We start from the raw sequence: 20857 nt of genomic DNA, 5'->3' as shown, positions 1-20857 counted from the left end.
GGAATTATGTACAGCCCACACGCAATCTCACATGTGCAAGTAATATCACATTATTTACATTAAAATCAATCTGATCTGACTCAGTGTCCTTATTATTCCTGCATGACCCCATATATTTTTGTGGGTTTGCTCCTTCCAAGCAGAGAAATATCTGCTGAATCTGGAAGTCCCTGCATTTAGGGTTTGGTGTCCATAGCCTGGTACCTTGCTATCACATTTGATAATGAGACATGTGTCCCAAAGGAGAAGAGATATTGAAGGCAGTGAAAGGGAAAAGCAAGGTCAAAGTGTTGATGCCAGAGCAGCTTTTTTTTTTTTTCCCACTGCACTTGACACACTAATTCTATGATGATTAAATTAATGAATAAAGGAATTCCTAATATTAAAGACAGAAAAATTTGGTTCAGAGTAGAGTAGTAATGGAGAAAAAGTTTTCCCATTTATTTTTGCAGCTATGGCAATATAAAGTTAGAAGAGACTTTAGAATCTATCAAATCTGATTCTTTAACCTCTGCATCAATACCATCTATAACTATGCTACCCAGTTTGGGAGCCATTAGATACATGTGGCAATGAAAATATTTTTTAAATTGAAATTTAATTTTTCAATCATACTAGTCAATTTTAAGAGCTCAAGAACCACATATGGGTAATGCAAGTATTCAGACAATATAGATATGGAATATTTTCATCATTTCAGAAAGTTATAGTAGACAACACATATTTATTATATCCTTATCAAATGATCATCCAGCCTTAGTTTTCATACATCTTAACAAATGTTCTTTCCTATTGCATTTCAGGCCAGCCATATTGTTAGGTTGTCCTTGAAGTTTCTTCCATATATTTATCCTAGATATTTTAGACGTATGAACAAGAGTTATTCTGCATAGAGAGTACTTGACTAAAGTATGGTTTAGAAATTTTGTTAATAATAAAGGTAGTCCAAACTGAAATAGTTAGAACAACTAGACAGAATAAGAAAGTTTCTTAAGGACTCTCTTATAACTAAAGAATAGAATTAATTCATGTAGCCATCTCCATACCAGTAATTTAGTCAAAACTCAGAAGAAAAGAAATCCAATTGTAGAACTCTTTATGCTTCACAAAATGCTGAAATGCATAAAAGCTTTAATTTTTTTTGTTTCTATGTGCTAAATCTAATGCTATTATGCAATTAAGAGTTCTGTATCTAACATCTTAGTGAACATCATCGTTTTCTATTAAATCCAAATATATCCATAAAGACTGAAAGGTGAAAATCTTTAACTAGTTTTCGAGTTTTTAGAGGAAGTAAGGGTGGAGATTTTAGAAAACCTCCCAGAAGGAACAAAATTAGTGATGGCACCAGACCATCTGAAAATTAGAGTATTGCTCACAATGACTTAATTCATACTTGTTTTATTAATGTCAACAATTAGAGGAGCTTCCATGGGGCATATAAACTTTTAAAGACCCTAAACAGTGAACTGACGCATCTTTCTGTACATAATAATAACCTTGTATCATCAAAAAAACTACCTGACAATGTTTCTCTTTTAGCTACTCTTCTCTTTTAGAGTGGTCAGTATATTTAGAATAATTTTTGTCCAAATAGGTTAAGAATAAAAATTTGTGGCACTCAAAATTTAAATCTCTGTTTGAGGAATTAAGGTGAGTATATCAGTTAAGATTAGGTTAGTCAAGGTATAACTGAAAATCCAAGTCATAACAGCTTAACAAAGATAAAGGTATATTTTTCCATTGCATAATACAGGTTTACAGTTCAAAACCAGTATGATGGGTCCATGGTTACCAGAAACACAAACTTTCTGTTCCATAATTCTTAGGTCATGACCTATATTACCAAGTATGGCTTCATGTCCACAATGTGGCTGCTGCAGCTCCGACTATCACATCCATGTCTTAGGCAGCAGCTACACAGAAATTGAAGCACAAGAAAGGTTTCTCGTGATAGTTAAGATAGCCCCCCAAAAGAAATTTCCTATAAGCTCCACCTGACAACTTCTACTGGCATATCTTGTTCATCTGTACGAAGCTGGAAATGGTTTCTTTTTTTCTAGCTAGACCACTGTTGCCACCACACAGTAGAGGGGTTTTATTACCAAACAAGAAGCAAACAATGAATATTGGATAGCTAGCTAGCAGTCTCTGTCTGAATAAGTGAATTATCCTTTCTTTGTGCTAAACTTACATTGTTGCACAGGCCATACTGTATATACTTACTTACATTGAAAACAGAATTGTGTAGCAATAGAGAGCATAGGATGTAATTAGGATGATCCTATGTTCCTGTTTGCCCTGGAGAGTTCCAGTGTATAGCTGTTGTATCAATATAGTTATTATTAGTGTTTCTATTAGTCTCAAAAGCACCTCAGTTCAACAATAAATTGCATGGTCACCTTAGCTATTATAAACTGGCTAGATCATCTCTAATACTTCCTAGTTCTGTGACCTTAGCAAATTACTTTTATAAACTCATTGTATTAGTTATCTATTGCTGAATAACAAATTTTACACCCCAATTATATTGGCTCAAAACAACAAACATTATCTCAGTTTCCATGGGTCAGTAATTAAAGAGCTACTTAGATGGATGGTCCTGGCTCAGGGTCTCACTTGAGATTTAGAGGCTGGCAGGAGTTGCTATCATCTAAGGGCCTAACTGGGAAGCAGGATCCAGTCTGAAAATTATTTGTTCACATTGCGGTTGGGAGGAGGCCTCAGGTCCTCACCATGTGGGTTTCTCCATAAGGCAGCTTGTGTGTCCTCACAACATGGCAGCTGGCTTCCCCTCCAAGAGAGAACAAAAGGAAGCTTCAGTGCCTTTTATGCCCTAGTCAACAAAATCCCACAGTCACTTCCTCTTTATTCTCTTCACTAAAAGCAGTTCACTAAGTCCAGCTCACACTCCAGGGGGGACTATAGGCACATGGCAATATGTCTGGGTAATTTTTTTATTTTTTGGGGAGATGGGGATTTGTCATATTGACCAGGCTGGTCTCAAACTCCTTGGCTCAAGCGATCTGCACACCTTGGCCTCCCAAAGGGCTGGATTACAGGTGTGAGCTAACGCATCTGGTCATGACTTCTATTTTGGTGCTTTGAATCTCAGTTGTATATATCTTCTATTATAGATTATACCAACTCTGAAAGGTAAGTATGAAAAAGGAGGCTTATGGAAATAGGACCACAAGGAAGGTGCTCAATAAATGTATAACTCCAGGAGGAAATATGACTTGATATTTACAATGTAAGTTTGACTCTAGTAGAAACAGTAAGTTTTAATATATATTTATGACATATATATGTATATGTATACATATATTATAGAGAGATAGCAAGAGAGAGACAGAGTATTGCTCTGTTGCCCAGACTAGAGTGCAGTGGTGTGATCGCAGTTCACTACAACCTCAAGCTTTTGTGCTCAAGCGATCCTCCTGCCTCAGCCTCCCAAGTTGGCAGAAATCTGGTCTCGTTATGTTGCCCTGGTTGGTCTCAAACGTCTGGCCTCATGCCATCCTCTTGTCATGGCTTCCTAGAGTGTTGTGATTACAGGCATGATCTTCCTTGCTTGGCCAATGTATGTTTTCTTAATCTACTCATTAACTTTCTCTTCATACTTGAGATTATATAGTAATGTCATTGAGTTCTTGCTATGCTGCCCAGGCTGGTCTCAATCTCCTGGGCTCAGGTGATCCTCCCACTTAAACCTTGCAAAGAACTGGAAATATGTTAGTTATTATTAAGTCTCCGGACAACGGAATTAATTCCTAAGATCCTGTAAGCTCCGAGAATACAAAGACAATAAGGTATGGTTCCCAATGAGTCTTCCTAGGAGACATGGGTTCTTGATATGCTGCCCAGGTTGGTCCCAATCTCCTGGGCTCAGGTGATTCTCCCACTTCAGCCTTGCAAAACAGTGAGGATATGTTAGTTATTAAGTTCCTGGACAATGGAATTAATTCCTAAGGTCTGTAAGCTCCAAGGATACAAAGACAATCTGGTGTGGTTCCTAAGAGAAGTCTTTCTAGGGGACAGGATGATGCCTAATACAAGCAATGAAAGAAGAGTAGGAAGCAGCCACTTTGAGGACATTTTGTATGTTTGTATATAACAGAAGGATGGGAGCCTGTGGAAAATGGTTGCAGGGAGAACTAATGTTGCCCAGGAAGATGGAGCCCTTTGAGCAAAGATGGCACTCTGGAGAAATGTTAAGTAATTTAATATGGCTAAAGGCTCCTTTGTGAGGTGGGAGGTGGTAAGAAGTGAGAGTTGACAGCATGACAATGCATAAGATCACCTTGAGGAGAAATGCAGTGACTCAAGAACTGAGACTTGGGGAATCCTAGCATTGAAGGGGTAGTTTAGGAAACATGGCCCAGAGAGGTGACATGTTTACTGCCTGCCTTCTCTTCTTTCCCATTCACCCGAAGAGCAGAAGTGCTGTCCAGAATCTTTTCTGATAGAGATCAGATAGGAAAGGGCAGCTTTGGGAGTGGAGGTGGTTATGGGGGTGAAAAGAGAACAAGTCAATCTCCCTAATAAACAGCCAAGAGAGGAGAGACAGGAGTGAGTTAGACAAAAATAGCAACAAAAATTCTACGGCAGGGTTTAGTGGGTTAAAGCCTCCAGAGAAATGGAGAGTAGACGAAGCAGATTTCTGAAGTTCCCATGGGTTATGATCTGAATCTCCTTTGAGGTTCTTTTAGAGAGATAAAATTTGAAATTCCTCTTAAATTATGGACTAAGTTCCTTTGTTTACAGAGACAGAGCTGCGTGAAGCCCTCGTTTGATTACGGTTATTGAAGGACCTGTTGGATAGGCACTAGGGGAACTAAGAGAGTGTAATAATAGTCATAAAAATTTACAGCAGGAGAATTGCTTGAACCCAGGAGGCCGAGGTTGCAGTGAGCTGAGATGGCACTACTGCACTCCAGTCTGATGACAGAGTGAGACTCCGTCTCAAAAAACAAACAAACAAAAAAAATTTACTATTGCTACCATGCTAAACTATTAGTCGTAAAAGTATCAATGGCAACAATAACTGTTCAATTCTAAGAGATAGACATAGTATTATTTCCCTTTCCCTTTCACAGATAAGAAAACTGAGGCACAGACTGGTTGGATTGATTTGCCCAGGGTCACACAACTGGTAGTTGGCAAAGCCAGGAATGGAACCCAGGCGCTTTATTTTACAGAAACCACTGGAATCAATATTTTTACTAAAGTATAGGGTAGTAGAGGATAAAGTTCAAAGTACAAATTATTTTTACTCTCTAATATTTTATTTTCTAAGAAAAGGATTATATTCAATGAATACTTAATGTATACACAGAAGTTCTCCTTTTAAGTTGGAAAACTGTTATAATGTAGTTTAAAGAGTAGTGTCATGGGGTGGGGGAGGTGCATCACCATTCTTTCATAGACTAAAACATTCTTTTCTCTCTCCCATGCACATAGCACCAGGTGGAATGTGGATTTTGAATCAGCATTAGCTGAATTGACATGTTCTATAATACAATTTGCAAGGCACTGTGTGAGTGGCTGCTCACGTATGGTAACACAAAGACATGCCTGCATTTATAACCCCAAGTTTCTAAAGCCACTGGGTTAGTCTGCTTCATAGTTTCCTAATTGAAATGTATGTTTCCTTTTTTTTGTTGTTAGACAAAGTCTCGCTCTGTCACCCAGGCTGGAGTGCAGTGGCCCACATTACCACAATATCTCAGCTCACTGCAGCCTCCACCTCCTGGGTTCAAGCAATTCTCCTGCCTCAGTCTCCTGAGTAGTTGAGATTACAGGTGCACACCAGCCCACCTGGTTTTTTTTTTTTTTGAGACAGAGTCTCATTCTGTCATCCAGGCTAAAGTGCAGTGGTGCAATCTTGGCTCACTGTAACCTCCACTCCCCAGGTTCAAGTGACTCTCCTGCCTCAGCCTCCTGAGTAGCTGCCATTACAGGTGGCTGCCACTGTACCCAGCTAATTTTTGTATTTTTAGTAGAGATAGGGTTTCACCATCTTGGCCAGGCTGGTCTTGAACCCCTGACCTCGTGATCCACCCACTTCCGCCTCCCAAAGTGCTGGGATTACAGGTGTGAGTGAGCCACCATGCCTGGCTAATTTTTGTATTTTTAGTAGAGATGGGGTTTCACTGTGTTGGCCAGGCTGGTCTTGAACTCCTGACCTCAGGTGATCCACCTCCCTCGGCCTCCCAAAATGCTGGGATTACAGGCATGAGCTATAGTCCATGGCCTGTTTGCTTTTTTAAAAAAGACAAATCCTTGATTTGCAAGACTGCTCATTCAAAATAAACTCATAAAGAATGGCTCAAGAATAAGTGCTTTCAGTAATTTGTAGACCTATTGGGGGTGTGTTGTTCTCTCAAGTTTTGGTGGGTGTACATGTGTTGTCATTTCGTTGACTTCTTCCTTTCCCTGGTCCTCTCACATTTCTTCACTCCACCTTGGTCTGTTGGACCCCTGTCCTAGAATCAGAAGTTGAGGAGCGGGAGACTAACTGGATCTAGCCAGTGTTTAAACTCTTCTGTTTTCCTCACCTGGATGGATTTCCAGGTAGACTGGTTCTCATGTTTTTAAGACATAAAAGACCCTTTGGGTTTATGCATACATATCCGTAGCCTCTTTGGTGTATTAGGAAAGAAGGCAAGAAATAAGCTCGCCTTACACATATTTGCATTTATGTGTAAGGATTTGTGTCGGATTTCCTCTCTCAGTCAGCAATTTAGGCAGATGCTAGAGTATGCCTTGTAAAACATGCCAAAGGTTTTGCTGTATATCTTTTAGTCAAATTAAAAAATGGAAATATTTAATACAATTTTTTTTTTGAGACGGAATCTCACTCTGTGGCCTAGGCTGGAGTGCAGTGGCACCATCTCAGCTCACTGCAACCTCCACCTCCTGGGTTCAAGCAATTCTCCTGCCTCAGTCTCCTGAGTAGCTGGGACTGCAGGCACATGCTGCCACCCTCAGCTAATTTTTTGTATTTTAGTAGAGATGGGGTTTCACCGTGTTGCCCAGGCTGGTCTCGAACTCCTGAGCTCAGGCAATTCGCCTGCCTCAGCCTTCCAAAGTGTTAGGCATGAGCCACCACGCCTGGCTGTTTTTTTTTTTTTTTTTTTTTTTAACACAGGTCTTGTTCTGTCACTCAGGCTGGAGTACAGTGGCAGGCTCATGACTCATTGTAACCTGGAACTCCTGGGCCTAAGCGATCTATCTACCTGCCTTACCCCCCGCATAGCTAGGACTACAGGCATGCACCACACTCCCAGCTAATTTTTAAATTTTTGTAGAAATGAGGTCTCCCTATGTTCCCCTGGAACTCCTGGTCTCAAACAATCCTCCTGCCTCAGTTTCCCAAAGTGCTGAGATTACCGCATGAGCACCTGGACCTGGTCCAATAAATATTATAAATTCAAATTAGGCATTTCACTTCCATTTATATACATATCCTTTTGCAGGATTACTTGATAGTTAATGTATATTGTGATTGAGTTTTAATAGTTACTTTGGGAAAACAGAAATTACTGTTCCAGTACTTACTTGTAAGTAGTTAAAGTCTACACAATGCACTTAAACTTTATCTTGTTCAACAGATTCTGTAGCACATGAAACACTTGAAATATGTAAGAGTCACTTCTCTGGGCACTTTGCTGATTTCGTCTGCTATTTATTCACTGATTCGACACTTTATTGATCCATTACTATCTGCTTGGCAAGGTGCTAGAAAATAGGAATACTAAGAAAAAGGTTAAGGCTCCTATCCTCAAGGCCCTCTCTCAGTACAGTTTGGTCAAGGCTTGATGGAACACAGCAGTGGCAAACAAGCACGAGGGGCCTTATTTCACCGGTGTGCAGTCCTTTTCCAGCTCTGAAATTATGTGTATCCAAACATCCTAAATCAACAAATCAGTTTTTCTAAATCATACAACGGCAGCTAACAAACTGGGAATAAGGCTTCGATTATTCTGACTTGATTTAAAACGATCACTGCCAATTCTTTGCCCTGACAATCCTTTCTTTGACTACTAAGTTAAGCTTTACACACCTCACTTGCAAGAGGCTATGCTGGCTTTCTGGAAATCTGTAATTAAGTTCGGTGTTTGTGGGATGGAGTGTAATTAACGACCATTAATTACAGAGTTTCGTTCGTGAGAGCCTGCCAGACTAAGTAGCAGAAACACGAGAAGCTGATAAAAAGCTTTCCTCGTTTTTAAACAAAAGTCACACGGGACAAGGGAACGTGGGCTGCCCTTGCTTCTCCCGTGGACGCGGGTGGATTGGGACGCTGGACCGTGTCTCCCCGCCCCCGCCCCTACGCCTCCTCCAGTGCTCAGCCTGAGGCCTTCGTCCAGGAGCGCTGCCGCTGACCCAGGCTCAGGAGCTGGGGACCCCGACACAGACTCCCGGGTCTCGGGACAGGCGGCGACTGCACTCACGGAAGTGCGCTAAGCTCTCCCCTGTGGAAGGGCGCCTCTCCTCCCCCACTTCCTCCTCCAGCTTCGCAGCACAGCCTCTCGGGCCGGCTCCTCCTCCTCCCAGGTCTCCTCCCAGTGCCGCCGCGGCTCTCAGGCCCGAGGTGCGGCGCTCACCCCGGCAGTCCCCAGCCTCAGAAGCGGCGGAGCCCGAGGGAAGCCAGGGGCCGTCTGCGCTGCTGTCCCCGCCCCGCGCGCTCTGCGCCCCTCGTCCCTGGCGGTCGCTCCGAAGCTCAGCCCTCCTGCCTGCCCCGGAGCTGTCCCGGGCTAGCCGAGAGCGGCCAGCAAGTTTGGGCGCGCGCAGGCGGCGGGCCGCTGGCACTGGGCGCCTCGGTGGGGCGGGGGGAGGTGGCCACCGCTCCCGGCTCGGCGTCCCGCGCGCACTTCGACGATGGCTTCTCCGCCGCGGCGACGGCTGCGCCTCGGTCCCCGCGGCCTCCCGCTTCTTCTCTCGGGACTCCTGCTACCTCTGTGCCGCGCCTTCAATCTAGACGTGGACAGTCCTGCCGAGTACTCTGGCCCCGAGGGAAGTTACTTCGGCTTCGCGGTGGATTTCTTCGTGCCCAGCGCGTCTTCGTAAGTGGCTGCACTTGGAACCGGAGCCGGCCCCCTCCCCCACCGCGCGCACCCACCCAGCCCGTTTCTCCACTGGGATTGATTTCCGAGAGATCCCGGCGTCTGTCTGTCTCACCCATCCTGCCCCTCAGAGTGGTTTATGTCCTGGGTGGAGGAAATATTTGGGGAAATGAACTCCCCTTGGTACCCATCATCCAGTTACATCCCGCTCCTCACCTCTTAAAATTGGTTAGGGGCAGCGGGAGAGTTTTGAAGCAGACCTGTGCTTAAAAATCGGGATAAGTGGGAAATCAACAAAGGCTGGTCTTGCCGGACTCCCCACCTCCTGTGCCAACGTCGAGGATTTGGTCAATATCATCCCCGAACTTCTTTTTATCTTGTACCAGTTAGGCTTCTTGGTAGCCTTTTTCTGCTTTACAGGCTTAACGCCCGTCCTTTTCAGTCTCCCTAAACAAGCCCTCCCCCACTCTTTCCGCCTCTGTCTGATTCTGTTTCTCCTCACTCCTTTTGCAGACATTCTGATAACTTAAAATGACCATACTGTCCTATTGAATTCATTGTGTCTTATCTCTGGGACTGTCAGACATTTGCACATTTGAGGTTGAACAGATGAATTGAATGTGTCATCTGTTCTTTTTATAGTGATTCACTATTTAGGTCATTGTTCAGAAGGAACAAGGGTGTTTGCTGAGTTTTCACTCACTGCAGGTCATTTGAATATTGCAGTATTTCATAATTCAGTTATGTTTTCAAGTTGCCAGCGTTCCACGTTGAAAGGGCCGTCAGGATTTGTAACAGTTATTGTCATTATCGTGTTAGAAATCGTCTCCGACTTTACTGAATGCTGACATCATTCTCACCACCCCACCCCCATGGTAGCGTTAGGAGTACTGTTTTAATGAGTGTTCACTGTTTTTTTTTTTCTTTTTTCTTTTTTAATGATGTTTAAATCTTGTTTTCAAGAGAGAAACTGTTCTTAGGGTGCCTTCTAAACGCTTAGACATTGTAACAACATATTTTTGTTAGCATATTTTCTGTATAAGATGTCCCTTCGGGGTGAAGTGGAGGATAATTTTGACAGTTAGTACGTGGATAGGACCATCTTCCACTACATACATGCCTAATTTGAGGGTGGTCTTAACGTTTTTCTATGACTGGTTTAGAATATTCAGCAGAATTTAGTCTTAGTGTTTTTCTGAATGTTACTGAGTATCATTCATTTTGGTAACAACCTTCGCAGCAATACAGATTGGATGCAGTTAGTGGAAACTTTGTTAGCGGAGACATTATTTTATGTAGCAAGCTTAGTTTTATTTGTTGTTAGCAGTTACAGTGCTTTCTGTGAGACCTGGTGCACAGATTTTCCAACATGATAAAAATCATTATTTAGGCAACATTTACCAATTTCACATTCCATTTAGTCATTTTAGTCAGCGTTATCTTTTTATTTATTATTTTTAACCACAGAGGTGAATACCAAACATTATCTTTAAACATTTTTGTTTTCAGATACTTTCAAGTGTATGCCTTTATGAGACGGAACATTTTAGTTGCTCCCAAGGGTTCAATTTTAGATTTAATTTGTACAGAAATTCTAATGATTTTGAAAATATATGTCTTCGGTCAAAAATTCACATTTAAATACTTAATACAAAAATTAACCAGACGTGGTGGTGCACACCTGGAATCCCAGCTCTGTGGGAGGCTGAGATGAGAGGATTGCTTGGAAAGTGGAGGTTGCAGTGAATGGAGATTGTGCCACTACACTCCGGCCTCGGCGGCAGAGAGAGACTGTCTGAGAAACAAAAACAAAATAAAAAACAAAAACAAAACAACAACGAAAAACTTTAAAGTTAATGGCAGTGTTTTACAAATGTTACTGTTAATTCTTCAGCAATGCTCTAAGTTTAGTATAAGATAAATGAGAGGCTGATAAACTTCAAGTGTTGTTTTTTTTTCCTTTGGAAAATGCAGTAATGTTGAACTATTCATGATATTTACTACTGCTGATGACAAGCCAGGGTGACTAATCTTTGGCCGCTCATTATAATCAATGACTATGTTATGACCTCACAGGTTTACATGACTTCACTCATAGACCTTTAATGATAAGGAGAAATTGAACTTGGGTTTGGTTTCATATAATATTTTGAAATATTCATCAGCAACTTTGTTACTGATAGACTAGAGAGGCTTTAGGTATAGGTAACTTAAAAAATGGAAACCAACCTTGAGTTTTTTTTTTCTTTCTTTTTAAATGAAATGTGTATGAACAGAGGTTTTTACTCCCTGAGCTTTTCAGATTTAACAAAAATTCATGTAAAATTATGCTGAATTTTCTTTTTTTTTTTTTTTGAGACGGAGTCTCGCTCTGTCACCCAGGCTGGAGTGCAGTGGCCGGATCTCAGCTCACTGCAAGCTCCGCCTCCCGGGTTTAAGCCATTCTCCTGCCTCAGCCTCCCAAGTAGCTGGGACTACAGGCGCCCGCCAACTCGCCCGGCTAGTTTTTTTTTTGTATATTTTAGTAGAGACGGGGTTTCGCCGTGTTAGCCAGGATGGTCTCGATCTCCTGACCTCGCGATCCACCCGTCTCGGCCTCCCAAAGTGCTGGGATTACAGGCTTGAGCCACCGTGCCCGGCCTTATGCTGAATTTTCTAAAAGGGCATTTTAAATTTAGCAAGCGTTGGAATCCAAGGTACATGGGATGCCATTTCCAATATTACCAGTTGCATTTATTGTTATTTGGTATTACCATCAACTTTTAAAAGAAGAAAAGCCACATAATGAAAAAGTATTTGTCAATTCAAGAGTGCCTTTCTTCTGAGGGGAGAAGGATTCATGAGGAACAGTGGTTATGACGTCCACTCCTGTTGCTTTTTCCAGTTTTGGTGTCCACATACCTTGGGGAAGCTGTAGAATTATTTTCTGCCTAATTTTTCTCTTGATAGAAAATTATTATTGGATTATCTGCATAGTTTTGTTGTGAAAATTAATGAGTATTTATTAAAGGGAAGGACAGATAAAGTACTAAGCAAAATGTTAAGGCGGCCCCTCAAAAAGTCACTCCAGAAATGAGTCATGTTTGAAATAAAAATTCCCAAAAATAGTGATTTTCAAAATTATGAAAAATAAAGCATGTGCATTCTGTTTTTTTTCCCCTGTAAGCATTTATGCTGTATTGTAAAACTAAAATTTAAAGACTATATGCAGGCCAATAATTAAAGTCATACTTTTCTTGTGGTGACTAATTGGAAAAATTAAAAATTACATCCTAGGTTTAATCATAATGATGACATCTTATTTTGGTAAACGTATTTTATAATTTGCTAAGCACTTATATCTCATTTCATTCTGTAGCCCACACCACCAGCGGGGAAGTAAGGGGAAGCAGATATACTCATTCTTACAGATCAGGAGGAAACGGAGGCAGAAGAGTTTTCAGTCTAGTTATTTGAGTAGGTTGGTGTGAGTAGAGGGTAAGAAAGGGAGGGATCTGAAGACAGGGTGTAAAATTCAAATCCCACTTTTTAAAATTCAGATATTGAATTTTTAAAGAAAATAACTGAACAATTTTAAAATTCTTTAAATATATGTCATACAGTTCTCATTTTATGTATTTCTTTATTTTAAAATAATGCTATGATGAATAACACTGGATTCTTGCCTTTTCCCCCATTAAACACTAATGGAGCCTTATCTTACAGTTGACAATGTGTAGATGTGTGTGTCTTACAAGCAGAAGGTCCTTCAATGGTTCTCAGTCCTGACTTCATGTTTTCAATATCTGAAAGCCTTTTAAGTAAAACTCCTGCCCTGGCTGTATCTTAAATCTAAAAGTAGATCTCTGACTTGATATTCCAGTGGCCTGGCCTATAAATCATTTCTCATTGACTAGCCTGTCTTAACTCAATTTAACTAAAAAGGAACTCTTCACCAAGAGATGTCAGTTGCACCTCTGTTTCTATTAATGGTGGCATCATTTTCTCTGTAACCTTGGAAATAATTTCATATTCCTCCCTCTCATGTTCTATTTCTGTGTCTCTCCTACTTCACCACCTTAATATCAGTCAGTGATTAGTCAGCAGGCAGAAGCTCCTAGAAATTCTTCCTTCTACTCCTTATTTCAGTATAGTTATGACAAGTGTAGTCCATGGCACTCAGGTCCTCCCCAATCCCTCTGCCCATCATTTGGCTCTTAAACCTGCAGAACATCTTATCTGTTTCTATTTGTTTTATCTTTCTGTAACATCCTTTTTCATCCTGATATTCCGTTGCAAAAATTTTCATAATAAAGCTTCCGTTGCCAGCAAGAAAGTCCAAACTGCTTAACATGGATTAAGGTCACTTGCAATCTGTCCCAACCTGTGTGTATTATTAAAACTTCATGTACCATTTCTACTCTTACCATTTTAACTGTTTTCACAACACTTTACAAAATGATGCCAGCTCATTTTTTATAAACTTCAGAGTAGCTCTGACTAGATTGGTTGATTTTTCTCATCATAAATAATATAAATGTATATTAGGGGACACAAAATTAGACTATAATTTTATTCTTTAGGAAGCAATTCCTGTATTGATTACTTCTGATTAAGGACATAACAATGTTTTATAGAGCATAAGACAAGGGAAAATATATGGAAATTGTAGTTACTGCTTCTGTTTTACATCATGTGGTTGTTAACTGGCATTTTTGTTTTTCTTTTGATTCAAAAAAGCATTTTTTAAAAAATGAAAAGTAAATCTGAAACTGGAATTGTAGCTTTGAAATAACGTACAGTACTATTTCATACACATTTATTTCTATATACATGTATGATAGTTTTTCAGAAGTTCCTTTTGGTGAAGACTCATTGATCAACTCAGAGTCAGCTAAATATATTAAACATGCTTTATCTTAGGTCAGTGCTGAAAGCAGACAAACAAGTTAGTTTATTTGGAGGGTTTGAAAAATGGACTTGTCATTGTTTGGCAGGTTGCCCCTCCTTGGTTGTCAAGGTCACATTCCCTGAATCAACTGCCCTTCAAGTACACTTTGGATAGGGAGTGCATCCAAAGGCATCCTCCTGATTGGTTCCTCTGAGCCTCTTGTCTGTCTCCCGCTCATTTCCTCCTCTGATACCTCTCCCTCCCTATCTCTCTCTCTTTTCTCTTTTTCTGTCTTTTGTCCTTCCTTTCTTTTTCTTTTCCTCTATCTCTTTTCCTCCTTTCCATCCATCTTTCTGTCCCCTCTCCCAAACTCAATCCTTTATATTTTAGCACTTCTTGGCGTGGATGTAAACCTTAATTTTGAAGTCCCAGAGAGTTATTTAATGGCAATGTTTCCAGTCATTAAAAACAATGTAGAGGATGAGGATTCTGATGATGTTCTTGGACACACTTTTTGGAGGGAAATGGAGTCTATCAGGAGAGAGTTGCAGGCATAGGAAATTAAGTCACTCAGCTTCAGATTTACACTGCTCATCAGTGAAAACTCTTGTCAACCTTGCCTCACCCTGTGTATTCTCCCCACCTCTCCACTATTGATAAGAAATGTTTAAGCCAATTTTTCTACCTTTCTTTCTCTTTTTCTTCTTCCTTTGAGTTAATCACTGGACCATTAATGGCCCTTTGAAAAAATTGAGGAAAGAAAAGCCCTTTTAAAGACAGAATTTAAGTTTTACATTTTCTACTCTTTTAGGGAATAACTTATTAATGGCATCAATTGTTTTCAGGACCAAGGTGATAATTAAATACCATCCTCTTGTATTTTCCTGGTATTTCAGATTTTCTAAGTTTGCATTTATTATCACCCTCAGAAAATTTCTTTTTAAAGTAATTATAGTGGGCATTGTCTCCATTCAGTAAAAAAGGGAACAGAGATTCAAAGTTACTCCTTCAGTTGATTTGCAGTGTCTGTAAATTTTAATTCCAAACTGTTTCCATTAGATAGTGTTGCTTAGATCACAAACTTTTTTTTTTTCCTGGTCTGTCAGTTTTCTTACCCTAATTAAGCTGTTGTACACATTCATTAGTCATTCTTAGATGAAATTCAAGTAACAATTATTTTTATAGAGTATTTTATTAACTTTGTTTTTTGTAGTGTGTGTTCCTTTTTTTTTTTTGAGATGGAGTCTCGCTCTGTTGCCAGGCTGGAGTGCAGTGGCACGATCTTGGCTTGCTGCAACCTCTGCCTCCCGGATTTAAGCAATTTCTGGCTAATTTTTGTATTTTTGGTAGAGATGGAGTTTCACCATGTTGGCCAGGCTGGTTTTGAACTCCTGACCTCAAGTGATCCGCCTGACGGGGCCTCCCAAAGTACTAGGATTACAGGTGTGAGCTGCCGCGCTTGGCCTGTGTTGCTTTTTATTCCTTAGTTTTTTTATATAGCATCTTTTATCACCTTGTATCCAGTTTTCTATGCAAATATTTGTTTTTCACTATGCAACTTCCTCGTAAGACTTTAACATATGTCTAAGATAATTTTGCTTTCTCCGTCTCTTCATTGTTCTCTTTAAAACACTTAAATATCTTAATGATAAGTTTCATATCGAGATGGCATTTTGTATGAAAAACTTCATTCCTCTGCTTTTTTCCCTCACAAATTTGGCATGTAAATATTGACACATTCCTTTTATATTATTCTGCCATTTCTGTGGCATTTCACCAATGTGCAAGTCTGCACATGAAGGTATGCTTAGGAAAACTTAATGAACATCCATATTTGTACACCTGAGTACCATCATTTCATGCCTAAAATGTGCAAATAGCCTGATGAAAAGCAACAGGCTTGTTCCTGGTCTTATCCAAGGAACTCAAGCTGTGTGCTGCCAATAGAGTGCTGTTTTCATTCAGAGAACTCTCCTACTGGGCTCTTTTTCTCTGTCTTTGTTGAAGGCCTTCTCCTAATAACTTTCTAGCTCTCTCTGTCTTACAGTGCCAACTAAAGAAAGTATCTGAAACCCAAAATTAAGTAGAGATGTTACATAAGGAAATTGTTTTAAGAGTAATTTAAATAATTGGATGTTTAATAGAGGATGCTTTCTGCATTTTTGAGAAGTTCAGACATAGTGGAAATGACTTATTTATATATGGCTACTTTAAGATTGAGACATAGCTATTGAATTGACTTTGCTACACCACTGTCTATTTAAACTTTTCTTGAGTTCTTATGTGGCAGGCTTAAAAGATGAATTAGAGTACCCTGCATTCAAATAAGCAATTTATCATAAGATAGGCAGAATAGTTTTGACCAAAAAATTATAAAAGATATTGTAAGACAGGGATCCCCAGCCCTCGGGCCATGGACGAGTACTGGCCCACAGCCTCTTAGGGACCATGCTGCACAGCAGGAAGCAAGCAGCAGGAAAGTGAGCATTACCACCTGAGCTCTGCCTCCTGTCAGATCAGCGGTGGCATTAGATTCTCATAGGAGAAACACTATTGTGTGAACCCTGTTGTGAAGTGTGCATGCAAGGGATCTAGGTTACATGCTTCTTATGAGAATCTAATGCCTGATGATCTGAGTTGGACAGTTTTATCCTGAAAGCATCCCCCTCTATGTCTGGGGAAGAAAAGGTTGGGAACCACTGCTGTAAGGTACTATTTGAAGACAATCCAGAAGTGATTTTTGCTTGTAGGTTTCCAGGCAAAGCCTGAGAACCAATTTTCCTATCCTGACCTAGAACCTGGTATTATCCACAACACTTGAGAACGTGTACATACCTGTGCTTATATTACTCTCTTTAGGACTACTGTGGCAATGACCCAAGCAAGCACTATTCAACCCTGAAAAGCAAACTTACCTGAACTGTTCTTTTGCTCTAGTATGCACTCAAAATGAAAAGGGGTAGTCGTGTGATTTTGGGGTCAAATTTTAGACCTGTTAAAAAATTGTGTATGTAATAAATTTACATATTATAGTTTACACACACACACACACACACACAAAGTTTCACTGTGTTAACCAGCTCTGCTCTAGATAAAGAACCAATGGGGTTTTGATGACGAGCTGCTCTCTTAGTTATGGGAGGTGGGGACTCTCTTACTTGTAGCCTTTTTTTTTTTTTTTTTTTTTTGAGACAGTTTTCCTCTGTTGCCCAGGCTGCTGGACTGCAGTAGTGCCACCTTGGCTCACTGCAACCTCCACCTCCTGGGTTCAAGCAATTCCTGCCTCAGCCTCCTTAGTAGCTGGGATTACAGGCTCATGCCACCACGCCTGGCTAATTTTTTTAAATTTTTAGTAGAGATGGGGTTTTGCCATGTTGGTCTCGAACTCCTGACCTCAAGTGATCCGCCTGCCTCAGCCGCCCAAAGTGTTGGGATTACAGGCGTGAGCCACTGTGCCCAACCTCTTTTTTTCTTATAAAAGATTTTTGCTGAATGAAAACTAAGTTCATTTTCTACCCAGAATCATTTTGCTGTGATAGGAGAGAGCCAACATTCGTCTTTTACTGATGCCAAATATGACTGCATGAAGCTCTATTAAACAGGGCGTGGTTTGGTTGGGAGTTACATCTTTATTTTGAATTTGTGGATTTTTAAGATAAGTGTCAGAAAATGGGATTATTCGTAACCCTGCAATTCGTACAGCCAGCTTTTGTCTAGTGTAGATGAGATTTGTCAGCTACTACCCAGAATAAGACATTGATTTTAAGAGTTCAAATGAATGTGTTCCATATTTAAGATGTGCATTTCTTCTAATTTCACAAAAAGGTGAAAAGCAATTGTAAATGTTTCCTTTGCCAGGATAATTTAAGTGACTTAGTATTTAATGAAATAAAATTGTTATGGTGATAGCATTTTAGGACTGTTTTTGTCTACCTGTATCCTGTTTTACCTGACAGAATTCCCCCATCTGTGTTCTGATATAGCATACTGTCTCTCAGACAGGGCTTCAGACTACAATTGGATAACTCACAGATATCTCAAACAAACATATTGATAATAGAATTCATGGTTTTTCTGTAAATACTTATTTTATCTTATTTCTTGAGACAGGGACTCGCTGTTTCACCCAGGCTGTTTGCTTACTTTCTAGCACTTGTAATCACAGCTCACTGCAGCCTCAATGTCGGGGACTCAAGCCATCCTCCTGTCTCAGCACCCAGCTCCACCCCCAAAGTTGGGACCACAGGCACATGCCACCACACCCAGTGAATTATTTTATTCTTTGTAGAGATGAGGATCTTACTGTGTTGCCTAGGCTAGTCTTGAACTCCTGTAAGTACTTAATCTGCCTTCTGCTTCTTTGCTCTCTAGGCTTTTCTCCCATCAATGCACTCAAGAAAGAAACCTAGGTGGCATTCTTAAATGTCTTTTCTCTCATATTCAGGCCTCCAGCTATTGCTGTTCTACTCCAGATGTTTTTTTCCATCTGTCATCTATCTCTCCACCCACCCTCCTACTGCAGATCATGCTTACCTGCTCCCTGAGTTGTGGTCAGCCCTTTGCTTTCCTTGTTCCATTTTTTTCTCCCTCTCCCTTAATGCTTTCCCCATAAGGCATAAAATTTAGTTTTCTTTAGTAGATGATTTCATTCTTCTCCTTAAAAAACTTGGTGTCTTCAAATGAACCTTGGGATTAAACAAAGTTTAACCATGGCCAAAAGGCCCTGTTTGACTTAGCTATTGCCAGGTTCCATGACCTTATCTTGTGCCACTCCTGGCTTGCCCTCTCCTTCAGCTATACCTTTCTTCATAGCGCCTGAAAGTTCTTTCTTGCCCGGGTCTTTCTCCTTCTGCGTTGCGTATTCCCTCCATCTTTTCATTCTACTTCCCTCATCCCCACTCCCCACGCCCCTCCATCCTCAATACACAAATGCTCCTAGGCACCCTCCTTCTGATCCTGTGCATCTTAATGTTGTGGTGAGTTCCTTAGAAATAACTTCTCAGTCTACTTTATCTAAAAGAGGACTTTCTTCCCCATTCTTTAAAGACAATTTCCTTAGAGAGACTTCCCTTTACCTAGAGGAAATCTTTCCCTTCTCATCCTTGGAGATAACTGCTCTGTCTAAAGAAGATCCCCCCTCCCTATTGCCAAAAATCTCTCTCAGCTAATTTTTTGCTTACGTGGTAGGACTTGTAATAGTGATTTGTTTGTTGGCAGTTTCTTGCCTTTGCCTCTAAGAGAATTTAAGCTAAATTCCTCCATTAAGAGCAGGAACCAGCTGCGCACAGTGGCTCACGCCTGTAATCCCAGCACTTTGGGAGGCCAAGGCAGGCGGAGGTCAGGAGTTCAAGACCAGCCTGACCACAATATGGTGAAACCCTGTCTCTACTAAAAATATAAAAATTAGGCAGGCGTGGTGGTGGGTGCCTGTAATCCCAGCTACTCAGGAGACTGAGGCAGGAGAATCACTTGAACCAGGGAGGCAGAGGATACAGTGAGCCAAGATCATGCCATTGCATTCTAGCGTGGGTCACAAGAGCAAGACTGTCTCAAACAAACAAACAAACAAAAAAATTAAAAGAAAAAAAAAAAACCAGGAACCAAGGTAGTTTTATTCATCTGGTATCTCTAGTGCTAGGGACCTTGCTTTATGTAGAAGAAACACTCAGTGCATGTCTTTTATGAAGGAATAGAAAATAACAAAAGAAAAGATCTCTTTAGAATTAAAAATTTCACTCCTAATTATTGTGTCTTTGGTTTATTTTACCTTAATGAAAAAGAAATTGAATAGTGGTCCTAATCTTTGACCAAGAATTGATTTGATTAATCTTATGATAAGAAATTGTTTTTATTAGTTAGCTATTACAAAAATTAAGCCTAGTCCATGAAGTGAGACCCCCACCCCTACAAAAAATTTTTTAAAAAATTAGCTGAGCATGGTGGCATATGCCTGTAGTTCTACCTACTCAGGAGGCTGAGGCAGGAGGATTGCTTGAACCAGGAGTTGGAGGTTGGAGTTGAGCTGAGTTATGATTGTGCCATTGCACTCCAGCCTAGGTGACAGAGCAAGACCTTGTCTCTTGAAAAAGAAAAAGTAGAATAAAATAAAAATATACAGCAATATTTTTAATTCAAGATAATTTTTTCTAAATGGAAAAATAATATTTATAACTATACTTTGGAATAATTTATTTAGAATGTATTTATATTTTTTGCTCAACATTCAGGATATAGAAAATGCATAGCAATTCTCACACGCGTGCGCGTGCACACACACACACACACACAAGCACACACCAGAACACCAAAACAAAACTTTCCTGCCTGTAGGGAGCATGCATTTTTAACAGCTTTACTGAGATATTTGACATACAATAAACTGTACATATTTAAAGTGTATGATTGACCTGCAAAAATTCCTAAATGAATGTAACCCTGAACTTGCCTTATAAAGTTATCAGGAAAATAAACGATATCAAATTATGTATGCATGCAAGAGAGTACCAAATGAATAATGGAGATTATGCTCTCAGTGAATAGTAAATGGTTTTAAAAAATATTTGTTGATAAGAGAATGGTTGCTCCTCATAAATCAGAAGATATTGCTTACGCTTTATTTCATTTAAACTTTTGTCTACCCCTTTTGTATTTTAGCCGGATGTTTCTTCTCGTGGGAGCTCCCAAAGCAAACACGACCCAGCCTGGGATTGTGGAAGGAGGGCAAGTCCTCAAATGTGACTGGTCTTCTACCCGCCGGTGCCAGCCAATTGAATTTGATGCAACAGGTAAATATTGATGCACAATTTTCTTTTCATTGATTTCATTTGATTGTTTTTTAGCAATTGGTTTAAATGTAGCCATTTAATACAATAATATATATATGCACCTCAGACCCACAGGGAAAATTATGGAAAGA

At 40.2% G+C, this 20857-nt stretch overlaps 1 protein-coding gene across 2 annotated transcripts in view; it reads left to right on the top strand.

The window, feature by feature from the left end:
- The first annotated feature begins 7568 nt into the window (after positions 1–7568).
- The window catches only part of ITGAV (integrin subunit alpha V), a 96670-nt gene continuing 83381 nt past the window's right edge, over positions 7569–20857 (top strand). For both annotated transcript variants that reach the window (XM_033230930.1, XM_033230929.1), the window contains exons 1-2: positions 7569–9071; positions 20596–20726. In XM_033230930.1, coding sequence (XP_033086821.1) covers positions 8887–9071; positions 20596–20726 — 316 coding nt within the window. In that variant the 5' untranslated portion in view covers positions 7569–8886. The remainder of the gene's footprint in view (positions 9072–20595; positions 20727–20857) is intronic.

The sequence above is a fragment of the Trachypithecus francoisi genome, unplaced genomic scaffold (assembly GCF_009764315.1).
Source record: "Trachypithecus francoisi isolate TF-2019V2 unplaced genomic scaffold, Tfra_2.0 Lachesis_group13, whole genome shotgun sequence".
Lineage (NCBI taxonomy): Eukaryota > Metazoa > Chordata > Mammalia > Primates > Cercopithecidae > Trachypithecus > Trachypithecus francoisi.
This window is presented reverse-complemented; position numbering and strand designations above follow the sequence as displayed.